We start from the raw sequence: 22,024 nt of genomic DNA on the forward strand, positions 1-22,024 counted from the left end.
GATGCAGATCAAAACAACCATGAGATACCACCTCACACCACAGAGACTAGCACACATCCAAAAGAACAAAAGCAACCGCTGTTGGAGAGGATGTGGGGAGAAAGGGACCCTTCTTCACTGCTGGTGGGAATGCCGACTGGTTCAGCCCTTCTGGAAAACAATTTGGACGACTCTCAAAAAATTAGATATTGAATTCCCATTTGACCCAGCAATACCACTGCTGGGAATATATCCCAGAGAGGCAAAAAAGTACAATCGAAACAACATCTGCACATGTATGTTCATCGCAGCACTGTTTACAATAGCCAGAATCTGGAAAAAACCCGAATGCCCCAGAACGGATGACTGGTTGAGGAAACTTTGGTACATCTATACAATGGAATACTATGCAGCTGTTAGAAAAAAGGAGGTCAAGAATTTTGTAGTTAAGTGGATGGGCATGAAAAGTTTCATGCTGAGTGAAATGAGTCAGAAAGAGAGAGACAGACATAGAAAGATTGCACTCATCTATGGTATATAGAATAACAGAGTGGGAGACTAACACCCAAGAACTGTAGAAATAAGTACCAGGAGGTTGACTCCATGGCTTCGAGGCTGGCCTCACGTTCCGGGGAAAGGTCAACTCAGAGAAGCGATCACCAACTACATTGTAGTCGAAGGCCATGTGGGGGAAGGGAGTTGCGGGCTGAATAAGGGCTAGAGACTGAGCACAGCGGCCACTCAACACCTTTATTGCAAACCACAACAGCTAATTAGAGAGAGAAAACAGAAGGGAATGCCTTGCCACAGTGGCAGGGTGGGGTGGGGGGGGGAGATGGGATTGGGGAGGGTGGGAGGGACACTGGGTTTACGGGTGGTGGAGAATGGGCACTGGTGAAGGGATGGGTTCCCAAACTTTGTATGAGGGAAGTATAAGCACAAAAGTGTATAAATCTGTAACTGTACCCTCACGGTGATTCTCTAATTAAAAATAAATAAATAAAAAATTAAAAAAAAATGGTCCATTCTCGGAGGGTAGGTGGGAAATAGGGGTCATTAATGGAGCGAAGTGGACACAGGTGAAGGAATTGGTGTAGGAACATTGAGCACAAGAAACTCAAACATGAATAGCTTTTTAATTCGTGGTGATTCAATTTTTTACAAAAATAATTGCAATTGATTTTATTGGGTTTTTAGGCCAAGTCAGCAGTGCTCAGGGCTTACTCCTGGCTCTGTGCTCAAGGATCACTCATGACAGGGTGCCAAGGGACTATATGAGGTACCGGGAATCAAATCTGAGTCAGCTATGTGAAAAAGCAAGCACCTTGTCCACTATACTATCTCTCCAGTCCCATATGCTTTGGGTTTTTTTTCAAAGTCCAAACTCTTACTGTTTTAAAAAGAGAAAGTCCACTTTGATGGCAAAGGTTGCTATCTCAACCCTGAAATTCACCAATTTTGTCTATAGTAGATTCTGAAAGTAGTTGCTCAAAATGGTTTTCCCTCATTAGTTTTAATAACATCACGAATTATTCATTCATGATGAAAATTATGGAATACCAATACTCATTTCGTTGTAAAAGTTCTGATATGTGTGAAGATAATCTCTCCTACCATGTTTTAGTCATCTCTGACACAGCACTAAGAAAACTCTTTATCTGTGCCCCTCACCTGGAGTAGGAACTCAGATGAAGTTATGAACACACCCATAACTTGTTTGCATGTCTTCCTTTCATTAATTATTTAAATTTCCAAGACAATTTATTTGAACTCCTTTTTACCCTAAAGCCATGACATTCACCAAAGGCAGGAATTATGTTCGTCCTTCTGAGATCATATCCCAAAATCCACCACAGGTCTTAATACTCAATAAGTACAAATAATATAAGAACTAACATTTCTTGAAAAATATTTCAAATTTTTAGCATTCTCTATTTTATTTTATTTTTATACCCGGGTTTGATTTCTCTGTCCCTCTCGGGGAGCCGGCAAGGTACCGAGAATATCCCACCCGCACGGCAGAGCCTAGCAAGCTCCCCGTGGCATATTCGATATGCCAAAAACAGTAACAACAAGTCTCACAATGGAGATGTTACTGATGCCCACTCGAGCAAATCAATGAACAATGAGATGTCAGTGCTACAGTGCAGTGCTACCTTTATAAGGGGTGTGTGTATGTATATATATATATATATATATATATATATATACCTTTTGCCCCATTTTACTTGTGAGCAAATGGAAAGGTTATGTAATAACTGTGCATATGTATATAGAATGTACACATATACATAATATGGCTCCCCTTCTACTAAGGTTGAACAAAACCTGACTCAATGTTTTAGAGAGATAGTACAGAATTAAGGCACTTGCCTTACATATGACCAACCCAGGTTCGATACCATAGACCCACTTGGTCTCTCAAGCACTGCTGGAAATAGCTTCAAGCACCACCGTACGGAGGCCCAAAACCTGTCACTGTCACTGTCATCCCATTGCTCATCGATTTGCTCAAGCGGGCACCAGTAACCTCTCTGTTGTGAGACTTGTTTGTTACTGTTTTTGACATGTTGAATATGCCACGGGGAGCTTGCCAGGCTCTGCCATGTGGGCTCGATACTCTCGGTAGCTTGCCGAGCTCTCCGAGAGGGGCAGAGGAATCAAACCCGGGTTGACTGCGTGCAAGGCAAACGCCCTACCACTGTGCTTTCGCTCCAGCCCAGGCTCAAAACCAAAACATTAAAATTCTTAAAAAATAAAACTGACTCAAATCCAGGAATAGTAGGTAGTCTAGGCAACCTAAAAGACTCCTGGGCAGTAGCAGAACAAGTTTCTAATTTTCAAATTTTCAGAAATTGAGTGTGAGCTAATCATGCCCAGGTGGTATGAGTCAGTTGAGGGAGGGGGACGGACAACAAGCAGACACAAACAAGAAAGCAGCCCCAAGGATAAACACAAAGGAGGTGGGTGTGTGAAGTCTTCCCCACAGCCCCAGAAAAGGGTGAAGACGGACTGACTGAAAGGTGATCTGGGGGCCACTGTTCTAAAAGTGTGGTGCACAGGGCAAAGAGAGGAGGGCAGTAAATTAGAAAGTGAACTCAGCTCCTGGAACTCTTGAAGTGACAGCGCGAGTTTTGGTGGAAGGCAGCTGTTCAAACAGGGGTATTTTTAGCACCTCTGTCTGATCCTACAGGAGCGGGGACCGAAGGGATGACTCTAAGAAGAGAGTCATAAACTCAAGTACACACACCCTTCCTCTGCTTAAGAGAAAGGGCCTGAGGACTTGGCATTTGGGAGGAAGAAGCAGGCAGAAAGGATAAAAGCACTAACGGATGGCAGAGGGGTGACTAAAGAGAGAGAAGGCGGCGCCTACCTGCTCACTCAGATTTCGCTGTTCGGCGCAGATCTCCAGGACACAGTTGCTGGTCTGCTTGGCCAACTCTTCCAGGAAGGAGTTGCAGTGGTGAAGGCCGTGGTTCTTTAGGTGGGGGTACTGTAGGAAAGAAGAACCAAGGAAGGGCCATAGCACAGTGGGGAGGGCGTTTGCCTTGCACGCAGCCCGCACAGGTTCAATTCCCAGCATCCCATATGGTCTCCTGAGCACTTCCGGGGGTGATTCCTGAGTGCAGAGCCAGGAGTGACCCCTGTGCATCACCGGGTGTGACCCAAAAAGAAAAAGAAAAAAAGAACCAAGGAAGATGTTCTCATCACCAACAGAACTACTTTTGGCCCATAAAACTATTATTATGACTGCTGCTTGGTCTGAGCCACTCACTCTTTCTGCAAAAAAAGATACTGAGACGCAGAGAGTGGGCACATCTATGTCAAGCTGAGTCATTGGGGGACTCATATCACATATTCACATATGTGTTTGTGTTCTTCTTGGGAACAAAATCATTCCTTGGAATTTTTTTGGAAGAATAAGGATCTGGGAAAAAAAGGGGGGGCTGGAGCAATAGCACAGCGAGTGGGGCGTTTGCCTTGCACGTGGCTGACCCGGGTTCGATTCCCAACATCCCATAGGTTTCCCCGAGCACCACCAGGAGTAATTCCTGAGTGCATGAGCCTGGAATAAGCCCTGTGCATCGCCGGGTGTGACCCAAAAAGCAGGAAAAAAAAAAGAATAAGGATCTGATTTGAGAGATGACAAGTTTTGGAGATCAGGCCACCCACCTCTTCTGGGCACATCTCATGAGTGCAGTGGACAAAATGGGCACAAATCAGGGGGAAAGCAATGGCATAGCGCAACATAGTAGGCTCCTCCAGGGTCATAGCAAACATCTTCTCAAAGATACGTAGATGAAAGCTGCAGAAAAGGGGGAAAGAGACCTTAAGGCCACAGTTGAGAAGCTGGTTCCCTTTACGTAGAAAGAATAGCAATTCTTTGAACAAAAATTCATGAATAGTAGTCACCAGTCCCTCTTTAATTTTCCTATCCTTAAGAAAAACAGGAACCCATAACTCACTTCTTCCCAACTTCTACAATGAACGCCCAAGAAGCTTGAAGATCTTCCATTTTCTTGTACAAAATATGCTTTTCCTATACGTTTCTTAGGGCGTCTGCATGATTTAGACTTCTTCCCTTAATTTAGAAGTCCTTCAGTACTACTGATTCACATTCCTCCCAGGTTTTGACACTCACGTCCCAGAAATCTTACTCAGCCCTATATCCTTTCAGCATCACGAATTTTTCTTTTTACACTTTCTAATGTTAGTAATTGTTACGTTGGTGTATTTTCACATGTGAGTGCTTCATTGCCCCCCTAGATTGACTGTAAAGAGCAGAGTTTACATTCTTTAATTGTCTGGTCCCTCACAGGGTAGAATAATGCACACAGAATAGATTCTGACTGATACCTGCAGAATACAAACTAACTTTCATCCCCCAGAAGCCCGATTCTCTAGCTTTCTCAATCATTTACTGTTCTCGCCACTAATCCTGCAAGTCGCCCCTGTGTCTTTTAAACCACATTGTTTCCAGGAATAAAAAGAAACTGAAGAAGTTCCAAAGATTAGGGAGGGGAGGAGCGGTGAAGGGAGCAGAGAGCATTGGTGCATTATCCCGGAATAGGAAAACCAAATAAAGTCCAAATGACTTTCTTATAGAAGATAGAACCAAAGGGAATCAACTTCAAATTCCTATCACTTGATAAAAGCTGAAGTCAGTGAGCCATGGAATTTAAGTATCTACATTTAAGGAGATTTCAAAGTAAACAAGGCTTTCTCATCTATCTGGGAGAATTACAAAGGCTAAGCAAGAGATCAAGGCAATTGATAAAGAGCTCCAAATTAGCACATACCAGAAAGTTGACAGGTCAGAAGTTTCCACCAAGAGTTTCTCTACTGAGTCCAACATTTGGGAGTGAAAGACAATGAGGTTCATCACCTTGGCTAAGTCAGGGTTCTCATGCAGATGCAGGGGGGCCTTAGTCACACTGGTATATGCCTATAATTGGATTTAGGGGAACTTATTATTTAAAATAATTAAATTAAATTAAATTTTAAAATAATAAAAATTATTAATGAAAGTACCATCCCCAAACTTGGTACTACAATTTATCTGGACTTGACTGATGAGTAGTGCTCAATATTTATTCACCTATAACAGAGAAAATGAAAGAAAGAAAGAAAGAAAGAAAGAAAGAAAGAAAGAAAGAAAGAAAGAAAGAAAGAAAGAAAGGAGGGAGGAAGTGAGGGAGGCAGGGAGGGAGGGAGGAAGGAAGGGAGGAAGAGAGAAAGGGAGGGAGGTAGGGAGGGAGGGAGGCAGGGAGGGAAGAGGGAGGCAGGGAGGGAAAAATGGAGAATCTGGACATCAGGGGTAATTAACAGACCTACCTGTAGACGAAACCAATCGAGCCTCAATCCAGAGAATTCAAATTTCTCTCCATTATCTCCTGCAAAGATACACAGACCTTAAACTTGGGTGAAGGGACTGGAGCAATAGCAATAGCAAAACAGGTAGAGTGTTTGTGTTACATGTGGCCAATCCAGATTCAATCCTTGGCAGCCCATATGGTCCCCAAGTCTTGCCAGGAGTGATTCCTGAGCACAGAGCCAGGTGTGATTCTAAGCTGTGGAGTAGTCCTCCTGGTACTACTAAGTCCTACCAGGTATGGCCAAAAAAACAGAAAAAATAAATAAACTTGGATGGAATTTGAGGATATCATGTTAAGTAAAATAAGCCATAAGAAGAACAAACTGAGACCCAAGAGATAGTACAGCAGACAAAAAGCTTGCCTTGCATGTAGCTGACCTGAGTTCAAACCCCAGCACTCCCTACGGTACTCCAAGCCTGCCAGGAGTAATCCCTAAACTGCCCCCATCTCCCGCCAAAAAAAAAGGGCAAACACAGGATGATCTCACTTATTTGTGGCATATAGAATAATTGGACAATGGCATGCAAGATATTAAATAAGAAGGTAATCTGATCACTCCTGACCCCAGAATATAGGAAGGATAAGGAAAGAAATTGGCGGGGGGAGGTACCAAAAATAAGTAGATAGGCAGGGGTCAAGGGCCTAGGGTACATTGGTGGTGTAAAGGAGTGGTAGCTATATATCCAAACCATAGAGGCAACAACAATGAAAGCAGGAGATCCAAATCACAATAGCCAAACTTAAAATGCACCTGTCAAGGAAGCAGGCTTGGGGGATGGGGGGGGGAGGGAAAGAGGAAAGCAACCCAGGACACTGGTAAAAGGAAGTTGACATTGGTGATAGAGTCAACTGGTACTATGCCTAAAACTTAACTATGAAGTATTTTGCAAATCACAGTAGTTTAATTAAAATTTTTCAATTAAAAGAAAAACACAAGCATTCCCTTTTGCTCTCGCTCTCTCCTTTTAGGTGTTATGGCTTGCAGTAGAGATATTAAGTGGCCTATAGTCTACTTTCAGCCCACATCTCCCATCCCGAATGGGCCCTCCTAGCACCCTTTACTTGGTGGTCCCATCTCTATCTGAGCTGCCTTTTCCCCCAGCATACGAGGCCCGGTTCTAAGCTGTGGAGTAATCCTCCTGGTACTTATCTCTGCTGTTCTTGGGTGTTAGTCTGCCATTCTGTTACTTTATATTCCACAAATGAGTGCAATCTTTCTATGTCTGTCCTTCTCTTTCTGACTCATGTCACTTACCATGACACTGAAACGCAAGCATGAAAGTTTGTAACTGTACCTCACGGTGATTTACTAATAAATTTTAAAAAAACACATAAGCTTAAAAGGAAATAAAACAGTACCCTAAAATCTAGCCACATAGAATGATAGATCTTCTTCAAAGTTATCTTAGCACATCTCCCGTCTCCAAAAAAATTATAGTTCTGGGGTGTGGGGGAGAGTTGTCCACCTTCACAAAACATGCCGCCTCCTCCACTTCCCTCCAGTTACCTTGCTTGAGATTCAAAGAGGAGAGAGTACTGACAAATGAGGACATGATAATGGATTCCTCTTCAGGACATACAGACAGGTTCTAAAAGAGAAGTTGGAAAAAAATTAAAAAATTAAAAAAATAAAAGAGAAGTTGGGCACACTGTCAAATGGGCATAGTTTCCACTAAAACAGAAACTGGAGTTACAGAAGTTCGTCAGTGGATAAATGTAGAAAGAACTGCTAAGTGCTGCAAACCGGAAGAGAGGAACCAAGCAAGAGAGGAAGCAGATTTACTGCATCTCTGCTCTACCACCACCCAATTTCTCCTTCTTTTTCTCCTATTTCTTAGTAGCTTGAGTTAGGAATCTTAGAAATACTGCTGAAGATCCATAGATACAATTCAGTAGCAGGATTTTCATGCACAAAGCTGTGAGTTCAATTCCCAGCAAGGATTACAACTCTACACTGGTGAGTGTGCTCTCCCGGGACACTTTCTGTGAGAGCATCTCAGCAAGCGTGCAGCCCAAGAATATCAGAATAGCAACAGAAAGAAGGGGAATGGGAAAAGAACCTACTGAGATTATTAGTCTCATTCTTTTAACAAATAAAAAATTAGGTTTTTTACTCAAATATACAGAGTATAATAGTCAGCCATGGTAGTCCTAGGGGAAACTAACCAGGAATCCCCCTGAAATTTCCAAAGTATAATCAATCAGACATACTTGAATGATATCGCTGAGCACAAGAGCATCAAATCTGGCCAGGTACTGAAGGTGGTATTGCTGTATCACTTTGATGTGTTTTCGGATCAGAGTCCTAATCCCCTCCAATAAGAAAAGCAGTTCTGCAATGCACCTACAAAGCCAAGGATGAGAACAGAGATATGTGAGACTGGAAATATGAAATGAGACAAAGATAATAATAACAGCAGAAATTGAAGCCCCTGGGGTCTTGCGATGCCTCCCTGTCCCTACCAAAGTCAAGCTAGAGCTAAACCATGTCAAATACTAACGTGTCAGCATAGTCCTCAGGCGTTTTTGTTTTGGTGACATTTTCTGAATGGCGAACCAGCCAAGTGACCTCATCACGAATGAAGGACAGTGCCATGAAAGCAAAAAGAGCCTAAAGAGAGGACAGGAAATAGAGAATCTTCAATTTCAAACATGAATTTCAGAACACTGAGAATGCTATCCTGAGTAAGCATATGGATACAATTGGGTGGCCACACCAACAATGTTCAGTAAAAAAACAGATCCACAGAAAAACTATGTGACACGGAATACATATACAGATGCTGACAGTAGCTCACAGTTAATACCCTTCCTTAACTATCAAATTAAATTTTAGAAATATTTACTAGGTATTTGTGTGGGTTTTTTTTTAAGACAAAACTATGCCTTTAAGGGGGCTGGAGCAATAGCACAGCGGGTAGGGCGTTTGCCTTGCACGCAGCCAACCCGGGTTCGATTCCCAGCATCCCATCTGGTCCCCTGAGCACAGCCAGGGGTGATTCCTGAGTGCAGAGCCAGGAAGAAACCCCTGTGCATTGCCAGGTGTGACCCAAAAAGAAAACAAAATATGCCTTTAATTAGTATACACACAAATGGAGGATAAGACAAGTATATAAATGGTTATAATACATGACATCTATGATAATGCTCAAAAAATAAATACAAAAGTTTTAGGGTATTCCAATAAGGGAACCAGTATGTACATGGGCAAATGGATTGTAAGAATAAAAAAAGTAAAAATTCACGAAGCCTAAGTCATCTCCCATATGAAACCTTTTATCATTTCTCATCTTTCCTTTCCCCTCCCAACATTTTTTTTTATCTTGCCTTGGGTCCCAGAAGTCCTGGCTCATCAGCTAACACAGTCTCCAGCTCCTTCACTGCAATCCGAAGAAACTGCCGCCGTTGACAGTGAAACTGACCACTAAGGAAAGAAAGTGAAAACTGGGACAATATGGCCTCGCCCTTCCTAAAAATCCCACAAAGGCAGGACAGAAAACAGCTGTTTTTAGGGAGGGGTGTCAGACAGGACGGTTTGTTGCTAAAGTTAGACTTGGTAAGAAGACACAAAAATCTGTGGGCAGCAATAAATTCTTCGGTTGATGGAGTAAGAGTATACAGAAACCGGGAAGGGTTTAAGTGAAAAATAAAGATCAGGAGGAATTTCTATCCCATTCCCTCTTGGACAGCATGTTCACCCACCTTACCTGTTTGCAATTGCATACTCCTTGCTTTCTTTTATGTCTGCCACTCGCTTGCCATACCTGAGGATAGACAAAAGATTAGCAAAGCTGACTATGACATAGGTTAAGACTTTGTCCTACATCTACCCAATTTTTGGAGCTTCCAAACTACTGTCTAGAGGAAACATAAGCAGCTTTTGCTATCAGGATATTTTCGAACCCTTATCTATTCATAAGAAACTCAGTGGTTGCTTAGGAAGACCATTGCTTTCTATTTCATCTTTTTTTTTTTGCTTTTGGGTCACACCCGGCGATGCACAGGGGTTACTCCTGGCTAATGCACTCAGAAATTACTCCTGGCGGTGCTCAGAGGACCATATGGAATGCTGGGAATCGAACCCGGGTCAGCCACATGCAAAGCAAACGCCCTACCCACTGTGCTATCGCTCCAGCCCCTGTTTCATCTTTTTGAAGATTAAAAAAAAAAAGTCTAGGGAAGATAATTACTTGCCCAAAATCACATAGGGTTCCAATTACAAAGCTGAGACTAGAGCCAGAGAAATAGTACAGTGGCTAAGAAGTTTGCCTTACAGGTGGCTAGCTCAGGTTCAATCCCTGATACCCCGTATAGCCATATCCCTGCTAGGAATGATCCCCAAGCACAGAGTGAGGAATAAGCCCTCAGCATCACTGAATGGGACCCAAAAAAACCAACAAACAAAGCTGAGACGAGACTTTTCCTCAGTGGTCCTATATAGACACAATCAGATTTGGCCGGGCAGGGGTGGGGGGAGAGTGGCCATACCCGGTGGTGCACGGGGATTACTGGGAATCGAACTCAGAACTCCCACATGCAAAGCATATGCTTTAGCCTTATGAGCCATATTCCCAGCCCCATAAAGGCTAGTTTAGGTTTTTTTCTGGTTATTAGATTTATACTTCATGACAATAGCAGTGTTCAGGAGATATTTCTAGCTTTTGTGCTCAGGGGTCACTCCTATAGTGCCCAGGAGACCCTGAAGTGCCAAGGATTCAACCTAAACTTCCCACAAGTAAAGCATGGGCTCAGTCCCTTTAACTATGATTCTGACTCCACCTACATAGAAACCTTCAAGTAGAAGTACTCTCCCAGGTTTGAAGGAGAAAAAAGAAACAGCACATTGGGGTTGAAGAGATAGTACAGCAGGTACAGTGCTTTCCTTGCACACACCCAATCCCAGCATCCCATTTGGTGCTCCAGAGCACTGCCAGGAGTGATCTCTGACCACAGAGCCTGAAGTAACCCTTGAGCATTGATAGTTGTGACAAGGAAAGAAAGAAAGAAAGAAAGAAAGAAAGAAAGAAAGAAAGAAAGAAAGAAAGAAAGAAAGAAAGAAAGAAAGAAAGAAAGAAAGAAAGAAAGAAAGAAAGAAAGAAAGAAAGAAAGAACGAAGGAAGGAAGGAAGGAAGGAAGGAAGGAAGGAAGGAAGGAAGGAAGGAAGGAAGGAAGGAAGGAAGGAAGGAAGAAAGAAAGAAAGAAAGAAAGAAAGAAAGAAAGAAAGAAAGAAAGAAAGAAAGAAAGAAAGAAAGAAAGAAAGAAAGAAAGAAAGAAAGAGTGAGAGAGAGAGAGAGAACATAAATATGACACAGGTACAGCTCTCGAATAAAAGAAGTTAGGGTATATAACTTAGGTCCTGTTCCCACCCATCTCTTCTCAGAATTTGACTTTATTATTCCTCTATCATTTTTTTAAATGAAGTAGTTTTATTTGCAGAAGTGTTAAGAGAGAGTCAGAGAGAGTTTCAAGAGAGAATAAAGGCTTCACTAGAAGACAAAAAATTAGAAATTCAGCTCCCATTTGACCCAATAATACCACTTCTGGGAATATATACCAGAGATGCAAAATAGTATAGTAGAAATGACATCTGCACTTATATGTTCATTGCAGCACTGTTTACAATAGCCAGAATCTGGAAAAAACAAAAACCAAGTGCCCAAGAACAGATGACTGGTTAAAGAAACTTTGGTACATCTACACAATAGAATATTATGCAGCTGTTAGAAAAGATGAAGTCATGGAATTTGCATATAAGTGGATCAACATGGAAAGTATTATGTTAAGTTAAATGAGTCAGAAAGAAAGGGACAGACATAGAAAGACTGCGCTCATTTGTGAAATATAAAGTAACAGAATGGGAGACTAATACCCAAGAATAGTAGAGATAAGTATCAGGAGGATTACTCCACAGCTTAGAAGCTGTCCTCACACGCTGGGGGGAAAAGGCAGCTCAGATAGAGAAGGGACCCCAAGTAAAGGGAGCTAGGGGGCCCTCTTGAGATGGGAGATGCGCGCTGAAAGTAGACTATAGACCAAACATGATGGCCAATCAATACCTCTATTGTAAACCACAACACTCAAAAGGAGAGAGAGAGCAAAAGGGAATGCCCTGCCACAGAGGCGGGGTGGGGTGGAGGGGACGGGGTGGAGGTGGTAGGAGGGATGCTGGGACCATTGGTGGTGGAAAATGGGCACTGGTAGAAGGATGAGCACTCGATTATTGTATGACTGAAACGCAAGCACAAAAGTTTGTAAGTCTATAACTGCATCTCACGGTGATTCACTAATAAAAAATTTTTTAAAAATATTTAATTAATGACAGGTAAGGTATGATTGTTATCATAATGAGATCCAAATACAAAATAAAATTTGATGCAATATACTTTAGACTCCAGAATTTAGGACTTTTTATGCAAGTGAGATAATAATTTTATTAATTGTATTTAAAAGTTTTTATTTTCCTTATTTACGTAGGTTTAAATCATATAGCAAACCATAATGACCAAAAGGAAAAAGAGAGAGAGTACTGTCTGCCGTAGTGACAAACTGGGGGTTAGGGGGTGAAAGGAGGAAAATCTGGGGCACTGATGGTGGGAAATGTACACTAATAAAGAGAAGGGTGTTGTATGACTGATGTTGTATGAACATCATACAGATGTTCACTGTATGACTGAAACCCAATCATGGGCAACTTTGTAACTGCTTGTCTCATGGTAGTTTAGTTCAAAAATATATATATTAATCATATACCTATCACATATTGGCTTTTACTGATTTATTTTCTTATCATTCTATTCACCATTTCTTGAAGTTTTGTAGGAACAAGTAGTAAAAAGTAAATTTTGGGGGGCTGGAGCAATAGCAGAGCAGGGAGGGTATTTGCCTTGCACATGGCCAACCCAGGTTCGATTCCCAGCATCCCATATGGTCCCCTGAGCATCTCCAGGAGTAATTCCTAAGTGACGCCTGTGCATCGCTAGGTGAAAGTAAATTTTTTATGTGCTTAAGAGGCGCAAGTTGGGAATGGGAGGGAAATGGAGACATTGGAGGAGGGAAGGCCATACTTCCTTTAGTGCTGAAACATTAAATGCCTGAAATGAATGTATAATGAACAACTTTGTAAATAACATTTATTTTTAATAAAAATAAAATTTTTAAAAGAATCAGAGAGACTGAGATTCAGAAAATATCTTAATCAAGAAGCTGGATTTAATTCCACTAGCATTCCAAGTGAATAGTTATTTCAACTCTACCTAGTGTGATAGAAAAAAATAGGATAATGAGTCCAAAAGTGTCTAGAATTAAATTTCGTATTGTATTAATAGAGTCACTGGATCACTGTCATCTTGTTGCTCATCGATTTGCTCGAGCGGGCATCAGTAACGTCTCCATTGTGAGACTTGTTGTTACTGTTTTAATAGAGTAAAACTGATATTTTCTCAGTCTCAGAAAACAAAGACTGAACATCTTTTTTATCATTTAAAAGTATGCTAACATTTAGACCTGAGTATAAGTATCATAAAGATCAAACTAGAGAACTTATATAAGTAACTCCCTAAGCTATAAATCATACATATTAATTGTTCTTAGAGATAGAAAAGTGCTTCAAATATTCCTTTTGTGATCATTTGGAAAGTTTTTCAAATATATATGTTAGGTATGTATATCCAAATTTACCTCCAGTAACTTCTAATTATTCATCTTACATTTTTCCAATTTCGATAATTGATATGAAGAGGTTATGTAACTTATACAAGATCACACAATAAATGTAGAGCTGAGATCAAACCCAGGTAATCTGGTTTCACAGACAATGCTTTTGTCCTTTACACTATTTTATTAATTAGTATATCCGTAAAACTCAGCCAATAATCTAGAAACTAGGGGCCAGAGCAATAGTATAACAGATAGGGCACTTGCTTTGCACACAGGCAATTTAAGCTCAGTCCCCGGCACCCCATGTGGCCCGCTAAGCACTGCCAAGAGTGATCCCTGAGTGCAGAACCGGAAGTCCTTAGTACCTTGAGACTAGAATGATAGTTCAGTGGTAGGGTATTTTACCTTGCATGTGGTTGACCTAAATTCGATCCCTGGCACCCCATATGGTCTCCGGAGCCTGCCAGGAGTGATCCTTGAATGCAGAACCAGGAGTAAGCCCTGAGCACCACCAAGTATGACCGAAAAACTTGTTTTAAAAAGTCCTGAAAACAGTTGGGTGTAGCCGGCCTCGCCTCCCAAAAAAAAAAAAAAATCAAGAAAAAAATTTTAATTTAAATTAAAAATAGTATGTACTCAATAAATATTTCTTCAATATATAATCTTAGTCCTTTCCTCTCCTATTCGGTACATTTACAATGGCTGAAAAGAGATATCAGGAGGAGCTTAAAAATCCCCAAAGAGAGATGCATGCTGAAAGTAGACTATAGATTAAAAACGATGGCCACCCAATACCCTTATTGCAAACCACAACACCCAAAAGGAGAGAAAGAACAAAAGGGAATGCCCTGCAACAGAGGCTGGGTGGGGTGGGGGATGAGATTGGGGGGTGGGAGGGATACTGGGTTCATTGGTGGTGGAGAATGGACACTGGTGGAGGGATGGGTTCTCGAACGTTGTATGAGGGAAACACAAGCACGAAAATGTGTAAATCTGTAACTGTACCCTCACAGTGATTCACTAATTTAAAAATAAAAATAAAAAAATTTTAAATGGTAACAAAAAAAAATCCCAAAGAGTTTGGTTCTCTTATATCTCACCCTTTATAACTGCTCAGCAGGTCCTCAGTGACCTTGTGCACCTGTAGCACATCCTCCCGGATGAGGGTGATGTACAGAGACCCCTGCAGACACAGCTTCCATAGCTTCTGACACTGGCTGTTAGAGTTGAGGCACCCATGGCAAAGAAGAAATCCAACTGTAGGAGGATAAAACAGTGCAGAGGAAGACACTTAGAACCCACTTTCTGTGTAATGTGCTGCTTTATCCATTCCCATCTCACACCACAAAACTTACTGATAATCCAACGCTCCATCACTTCTACAGACAGGTACTCACAAGCCATCTGCAAGGAGACAGAAAAGAAATGGCCAACTAGTTATTTAACTTGACCTTCCCCTAAAGACTAAGGAGGCAACACAAAGGCAATGAAGCAAGGATTTGAGAATCAAAACCAACTTTAATTTACAGACAAACAATAATTGGGCAACCTGCTGATAATAAAATGTATTAGAAATGGAATGAAGGGAAAAGAATATAATGAGAAAAGGAGAAAGAGCTTCAGCTGGAAATTGGAATAAACAAAAGGTTTAATACAACTTCCCCTCAATAGTTTATATATTTTTATTATTTTTGTTGTTGTTTTGTTCTGTTGGGGGCCACATATGGTAGTGTTCAAAGCTTGCTCCTGGCTCTGTGCTCAGGAATCATTCTCAGCAGGGCTCACCGGACCATATGCAATGCGGGGATGGAATCAAATCAGTCACCTACAAGGCAAGGGCCCTACCCGCTGTGCTTTCTTTTAATAATAGAAAAGCAAGAGTCAAAACCTTGTTGGTAAAGGGCTGGAGTGATAGCACAGGGGTAGGGTGTTTGCCTTGCACACGGCCGACCTGGGTTCGATTCCCAGCATCCCATATGGTCCCCCGAGCACCACCAGGAGTAATTCCTAAGTGCAAAGCCAGAAGTAGCCCCTGAGCATGGCCGGGTATGACCCAAAAAGAAAAAAAAAAAAACCTTCTTGGTAAGAGCTGAGCTGGGCTGGGCAACATGCCCAATGTGTATAAGGTTCTGAGTTCAACTCCAGAATCACGTAATTCCCTAAGCATACCCAGGTGTGACCCTGGTGGCCCTGCGTACCGCCAGGTCTGAACAGGGAAGCATTCCGTAATCTGCAACCATCAGACCCGCACTGCCTGGACAAGTATCATCAGGACTGGCACCCCAGCATTATTGGGAACCCCACCAAAAACAATTTCTCATTACTTCTCCCTTGGATTATTCAATTTTGTTGAATTTTGAGTTGGTTTAGGAGCTTTTGTTTTGTTTTGGTTGGGGAGGGTGTTTTTTGTTTGAGGGGCCACAGCAAGTGGTATTCTGGACTTACTCCTGGCTCTGTGGTCAGTGATCATTCCTGAGCTCAAGGAATCATATGAGGGATCAAACCAGTGTCAGCCACATACAAGGCAAGTATCTTATCCCTGTACTCCTTATCCATCGCCACACACACACACACACACACACACACACACACACTCATGTACCACCTTGGATTCTTTTACAACTTAAGGTATAAATCACTTGCTTGGCACTTCACATTTATCTTGTTCCATCAAGTTATATTTTTATGGCTACATGGTTTATCTTCCCTGTTAGACTATAAGTCCTTCCCTATTACACTGTAAGGCAAGAATGTTGGATCCATATGGTCACACTGAATATAAATAATTGCTAATTAATTGATCCTTTTCTCAAGTTCCTGCTGGGCTTAAAAAGGGACTCAATAAGTTTTCCTCCTTCATTTATTCTTTTATTACTTAACAAATTTCTCCAGGTAAAGATCCATACTAATCCTAATCCAAACAAGAGTTTCAAACTGGAGATGATCAGTTTAGAAGCATACCCTAGAAGAGAGCTATCGCACTCGGATGGCTGGTATAGACATGTGGCCAAAAAAAATGCCTTCACGAACAAGAAGTGAAGAAAACTCACTGTGTCTGAGTTAGCTGGGTTAATCATGGCTGGAGGGTTGCTGATGAGACTCAGAAGCTGGGCACTGCGCCACTGCTCAGCGCCCTGGGTCCTTCGGACAAAGAGGGGGCACAAAGAGAGGAGGGCTCCACTCACAGCCTGTGGAGAAGAACAAAAGAATCCTCAGCGTCAACAACGGGACAGTATATTTCCAGCTGATGAACTCTTTACTCTCTGGCGGAACTTGCCTTCGTGTGAGGCCCAAACTCCTCTGTCAGTTTCTTCAAAGGCTGGTCATACTCCAAGACCATCTGACCCAAACGGGCAAAACTGGAATCACTGCAATGAAGCACAGGAAAGAGGAGGTACTGGTCTCCCTTAAGCGTGAAGTAAACTTTTTTCTTTCACCACAAATAAAACTTTTTTTTTTTGCTTTTTTGGGTCACACCCAGCAATGCTCAGGGGTTACTCCTGGCTTTGCACTCAGGAATCACCCCTGGCGGTGCTTGGGGGACCATATGGGATGCCGGGGATCGAACCCGGGTCGGCCGCGTGCAAGGCAAACGCCCTACCCGCTGTGCTATCGCTCCGGCCCCAATAAAACTTTTTTTATTTGTTACCAATGAACATCTGAATTTTAAGCAGATTCTTGCACTGGTGGCTCATAATCCATCAGCCTGTTCGACTATAGCATCTGTCTAATTCCCAGTAGCTTTTCCAGAACTGCCACCTTCACAGTGAAGCTCCATGAGTTTTCCCAATTCAAACTCAGGCTTCTTTAGCACGTTTTACTTTTCTAACAAAGACATCAAGGAATGGGAAGTAGACTGGCAAGCTTTTTATGTGTCTCTCCCAATGCTGTCTGGAATCAATTTATTGACCACCTCTTTTAAGTCACTCGTCTGCATCTCTTGAGTCACGATTTCCATCATCATCTTTCAAATCTGGTGAACTTGCTGATGCTGATGCTTAGGTTTTCCCAATATGATTGTTGTGCTTCTTAGTGAAACCAACACAGAATAGACAAAGCAAATAACCATCAATAGTCTTGACATCAACATGAGCCTCAATCATGACCTGACATGCTTTGACTGTGGGGCACATTTTATCATGGGTGAGGTCCATGCCATGGAAGTTTGTCAGGCAGTCTTTGCCCTGAACATCCTCTGTAATCAGCTTGAATTTCCTAAACAACTTCATGGTTCTGCAGACCAGTAAGGCTCATTTTAAAGGCCATTGAATGCAATTTTAGTTCCTTGGGTTCTAGTAATAAGAATTTTCCCCATATTTCTTATATTAAACATCGTGGATGCTTTCACATCATACCAGTATTCCTTAGAAAATGGACCAAGCACTTTCTTCTTGGTTCCCTTTTTGCCACCTTTGGTAAGGCACTTGTTTTTGCCAACTGCCATGGTGCAGCCCAGAGAGTCAAAGAGGAAAGTAAACATTTATGTTTGCATACTCAATAAAGATGTGCATAGGCTAAAGTTATCCACACCCCCTAAAAAATACGTACTAAAATATGAATTACATATGTATGTAACCCACCCCAGGCTCAGGTGTACTAAGCTATATGATTAGCTAGAACCACATTATTTGGGATGGGTCTATGAAAGTTTCTTCCTTTAGTGCAATATAGATTTAGATACATGATATAGGTAATCTATAAATTCACATTGGCAACTTATAGAACATATAATATGCCTGGATTTATATACATATATATATTTACATATGTTGCCTTGCATGCACCGACCCAGGTTCAATTCCTCTGTCCCTCTCAGAGAGCCTGGCAAGCTACCTAGAGAATCTCGCCTGCACGGCAGAGCCTGGCAAGCTACCTGTGGCATATTCAATATGCCAAAAACAGTAACAAGTCCCACAATGGAGATGTTACTGGTGCCTGCTTGAGCAAATTGAAGAGCAATGGGATGACAGTGATGACAGTTATACAGTGATACAGTGATATATATATGTATATGTATATATATATATATACACACACATTAAAAGTTAACGGGTGGGGCTGGAGTGATAGCACAGTGGGTAGGGCGTTTGTCTTGCACGTGGCCGACCTGGGTTCGATTCCCAGCATCCCATATGGTCCCCTGAGCACAGCCAGGGGTAGTTCCTGAGTGCAGAGCCAGGAGTAACCCCTGAGCATTGTTGGGTGTGACCCAAAAAGCAAAAAAAATAAATAAATAAAATAAAAACTTCCACAAAATCCAACTGTGTGGACTATTTAAAAAAAAAAAAAAGTTAACGGGTAAGGCATGTGCCTAGTATTCTGTAGACACATGGAATAACACATTATGCTGAGAACAATGTGTCATAGCCACTTTGATAACTCTGGTTCTAATTTTGTCGACCCTTAACTACTTTGCTTTGCCCTAGTAGAGCAATACAGAACTGAAGATGACCCCAAAATCATTTATTTTTGTCTTAAAATGTACTATCAGGGGCCAGAGCGATAGCACAGCGGGTAAGGCAGTTGCCTTGCACGCGGCCAACCCGGGTTCCATTCCCAGCATCCCATATGGTCGCCAGGAGTAATTCCTGAGTGCAGAACCAGGAGTAACCCCTGTGCATTGCCGGGTGTGACCCAAAAAAAAGCAAAAAAAAAAGTACTATCATACATTACTTACCTCTAATGGCTTTCACTTACAAATATTCCTATTAATACTAAAAATAATTTTCTTTGCCTTTTTCAATAACCTGAAAAGCAGAGTGGAAGCCAGTCTAGGATTAAAAACCACTAGAGATTATACAAACAGGATAATCCTTTAGCAGATATTCAAGAGTAGTCATCTGTAAAAGAGCACTTGTTCGTGTAAATACATATAAGTATTCTCTATTCTCTTATTTTATTTTGCCTGGGTCATCATGTATAGCTGATGTTCCACAACCTATTTGACCTACTACCCCCTTCTCAGAAAAAAAATCACTTGGTGCCCCACTAGAAATGTACGTATTTAAGCAACAGAACATATCCACGAATTGCACCCAAAACTATTACCACCACCACCCCTGAATAATTCCAGCATCCTCAAGGGGAGATACTGCCAACTTTCAGAAATACTAATTAGGTAATCAGTTCCCACATGAAAAAACCTACCTTCTTTGTAACCACACCCTTGAGATCATTTATCTCAGTTTCCCCGTAACTTACCTATGCCCATGAACCATCTCATGGGCACAGTTGTAGGTACCAATGAGTATTCTCCGATCCTCTATCCGTGACAGAAGTAAAATAACTGAGGTATAAGTAACAATCAAGTCCAGGTAATTCCGAGTAAAGTCAAAGTTGAGAGTCTAAGAAGAAAATACGTAAGAAGACAAGAACAGCAAGGCCTATTAATTCCTTTTTCCCCAACCATTCCAGAGAGTGTTTAACAGACTCTGAAATGGGTCTGTACAAAAGGAGAAAGTAATTGAATTGAATATTCAGAAGGAGAAAACTAAAGAAAATTCAGAAAGGAGAAGATTCAGAAGGAGAAAATTCAGAAGGGACAAAACTCTGTGGCTAAAACTAAGCTCAAAATATAAGAAGGCACTGAAACAAGGTGATATCTTGGAATAGAGGAGCTGGAATAAGACTTTTGTGAGAGTTTGTATTGAATAAATCACATTGCTGCTCTAGTAAATATGTAAACAAGCATTAATGTCAGCACTTCTTACAAAAGTATTACAAAAAGCCATTTGTCCAGTCCCATCCCCCCCTATCTCATCCAAGAACTGGTCTTTTCTAGTGGCTCTAGGATATAATAGAATTGCAAAAACTTACAATATCAAAATAGCACTGGCAGGCATCAATGGTGTTGAGAAGTTCGTATACATGATCCTGGGGATAGAATTGAAGATAAGAATGAAAGGGACAAACATGATAACCTTTCAGTACCTGCATTGCAAACCACAATTCCCAAAAGGGGAGAGAGAGAGAGAGAGAGAGAGAGATATGAAAAGTGCCTGCCATAGATGTAGGCTGGGGGAAGGGGGCAGAATGGAAACTAAGGACATTGGTGGTAGTGGAAAATGTACACTGGTGAAGGGAAGGATGAAGGAACATTGTATGATGAAACCCAATCATGAACATCTTTGTAACTCAATTTTTTTTAAAAAAATTTTAAATAAGGAGAAGGAGTATACTACCTGAATTAGAGGAAAAGGGTTAACACTCTTAGAAAAACACTGAATAGCATAAGAATGGCATTACTATTATAATAATTGAGAGTTTATCCTCAATAAGCAGTCAGTGGGCCAAAAACTTGGGCTTTCACAAATCACTTTATACCGTACACTTTCCCTGATCATCTCTGCTCTCTTACTACACACATGCACATAGACAGCCATATGCCCACACACAATACAATATTTTGGGGGGAGAGAGGTAAATCCCGTTGACACTCAGGGATTACTCCTGACTCTGCACTCAGGAATTACTCCTAGCAGGATCAAGAGACCATATAGGATGCCAGGATTGAATCCTGGGCCCACAATACAATTTTAATATGCAGATTATCTGATAGGCTAAAATTCCAAAATTCAAACTCCAAGTGAATTGGTTCTTATATTTCATCCCTTGTTTTCAGAAATTAATCATTAACCAATGAGCATATTGTCTCTTATGTAAGTCTACTGATCTACTATGTATTGAATACATACTACGTGATTTATGTATATTAATTTAATCCTCACATCAAAATGACAGGGATTTTTTTCATACTTAATTTTACCTAAATATTTTTATTTATTATAGATACGTCCCTCCATATCAGTAACTACTCTCTACCCTGTGCTAATACCTAGGTAAACAGTTTAACAGCCTGATATATTCTTCCTTAGTTTTTCTTTTAATGTAGAAGTACTGCTATCTATTCAGGCACTGATTAAGCTGACTACTTCCTTAATTTTTCCAAATTTACATAACACTATTCAGAGAGAAAAAGAGAGAATTTCTTAATCGTCTGTGGCATAAAAATGGCAGTGTAATATTCCATGGTATATTAAATAATTTTTATAGTTTTTATATTTACAGAAATAGTACATGTTCACTATTAAACTCAAATAAAACTAACTAAACTCAAATATCACCCATGTTGTATTACTACCTAACAATGTATATCAGATAAATTCAAACTGGAGAATAACCTGAAAAATAAATAGTCTGGAGTCTTTTAAAAATCCGTTCCATAAAAAAACAAAACAAAACAAAAGGCTGGACACTATTATAAGTTAATACTAAAAGACCTGACAACTAAATTCAATATATGATTGTTCAGACAATTATGTAAACATGGGCTATATGTTAACTAATAGCATTGTAGCTGTTAGAGTTCTGAGTATCCTGATTGCATTAGGTCTACATAACAAAATATTTTTGTTCTTAGTATATGTATGCTAAAAGTACTTAAGGAGGGAAAGATGCCTGCAACTAACTCTCAAATGGTCTGGAAAAAAATAGAGTAGGACGAGCAAATGTGA

General features: G+C 41.0%; 1 protein-coding gene and 1 pseudogene across 1 annotated transcript in view; both read right to left on the reverse strand.

Annotated features, from left to right (window-relative positions):
* NCKAP1L (NCK associated protein 1 like) overlaps nt 1-22,024 on the reverse strand; it is a 64,456-nt gene that overhangs the window by 36,943 nt on the left and 5,489 nt on the right. Inside the window, exons 4-18 of the mRNA XM_004601567.2 lie at nt 20,328-20,384; nt 19,713-19,855; nt 16,789-16,879; nt 16,562-16,699; nt 14,867-14,915; nt 14,612-14,768; nt 9,563-9,619; nt 9,183-9,279; nt 8,357-8,466; nt 8,067-8,199; nt 7,363-7,444; nt 5,815-5,873; nt 5,280-5,425; nt 4,153-4,285; nt 3,353-3,472 (exon numbers count right to left, since the gene is read on the reverse strand). Coding sequence (XP_004601624.1) covers nt 3,353-3,472; nt 4,153-4,285; nt 5,280-5,425; nt 5,815-5,873; nt 7,363-7,444; nt 8,067-8,199; nt 8,357-8,466; nt 9,183-9,279; nt 9,563-9,619; nt 14,612-14,768; nt 14,867-14,915; nt 16,562-16,699; nt 16,789-16,879; nt 19,713-19,855; nt 20,328-20,384 — 1,572 coding nt within the window. The remainder of the gene's footprint in view (nt 1-3,352; nt 3,473-4,152; nt 4,286-5,279; nt 5,426-5,814; nt 5,874-7,362; nt 7,445-8,066; nt 8,200-8,356; nt 8,467-9,182; nt 9,280-9,562; nt 9,620-14,611; nt 14,769-14,866; nt 14,916-16,561; nt 16,700-16,788; nt 16,880-19,712; nt 19,856-20,327; nt 20,385-22,024) is intronic.
* Nucleotides 17,239-17,955, reverse strand: LOC105943188 (40S ribosomal protein S3a-like; annotated as a pseudogene).

This window comes from Sorex araneus, chromosome 2, assembly GCF_027595985.1.
Source record: "Sorex araneus isolate mSorAra2 chromosome 2, mSorAra2.pri, whole genome shotgun sequence".
Classification (NCBI taxonomy): Eukaryota; Metazoa; Chordata; class Mammalia; order Eulipotyphla; family Soricidae; genus Sorex; species Sorex araneus.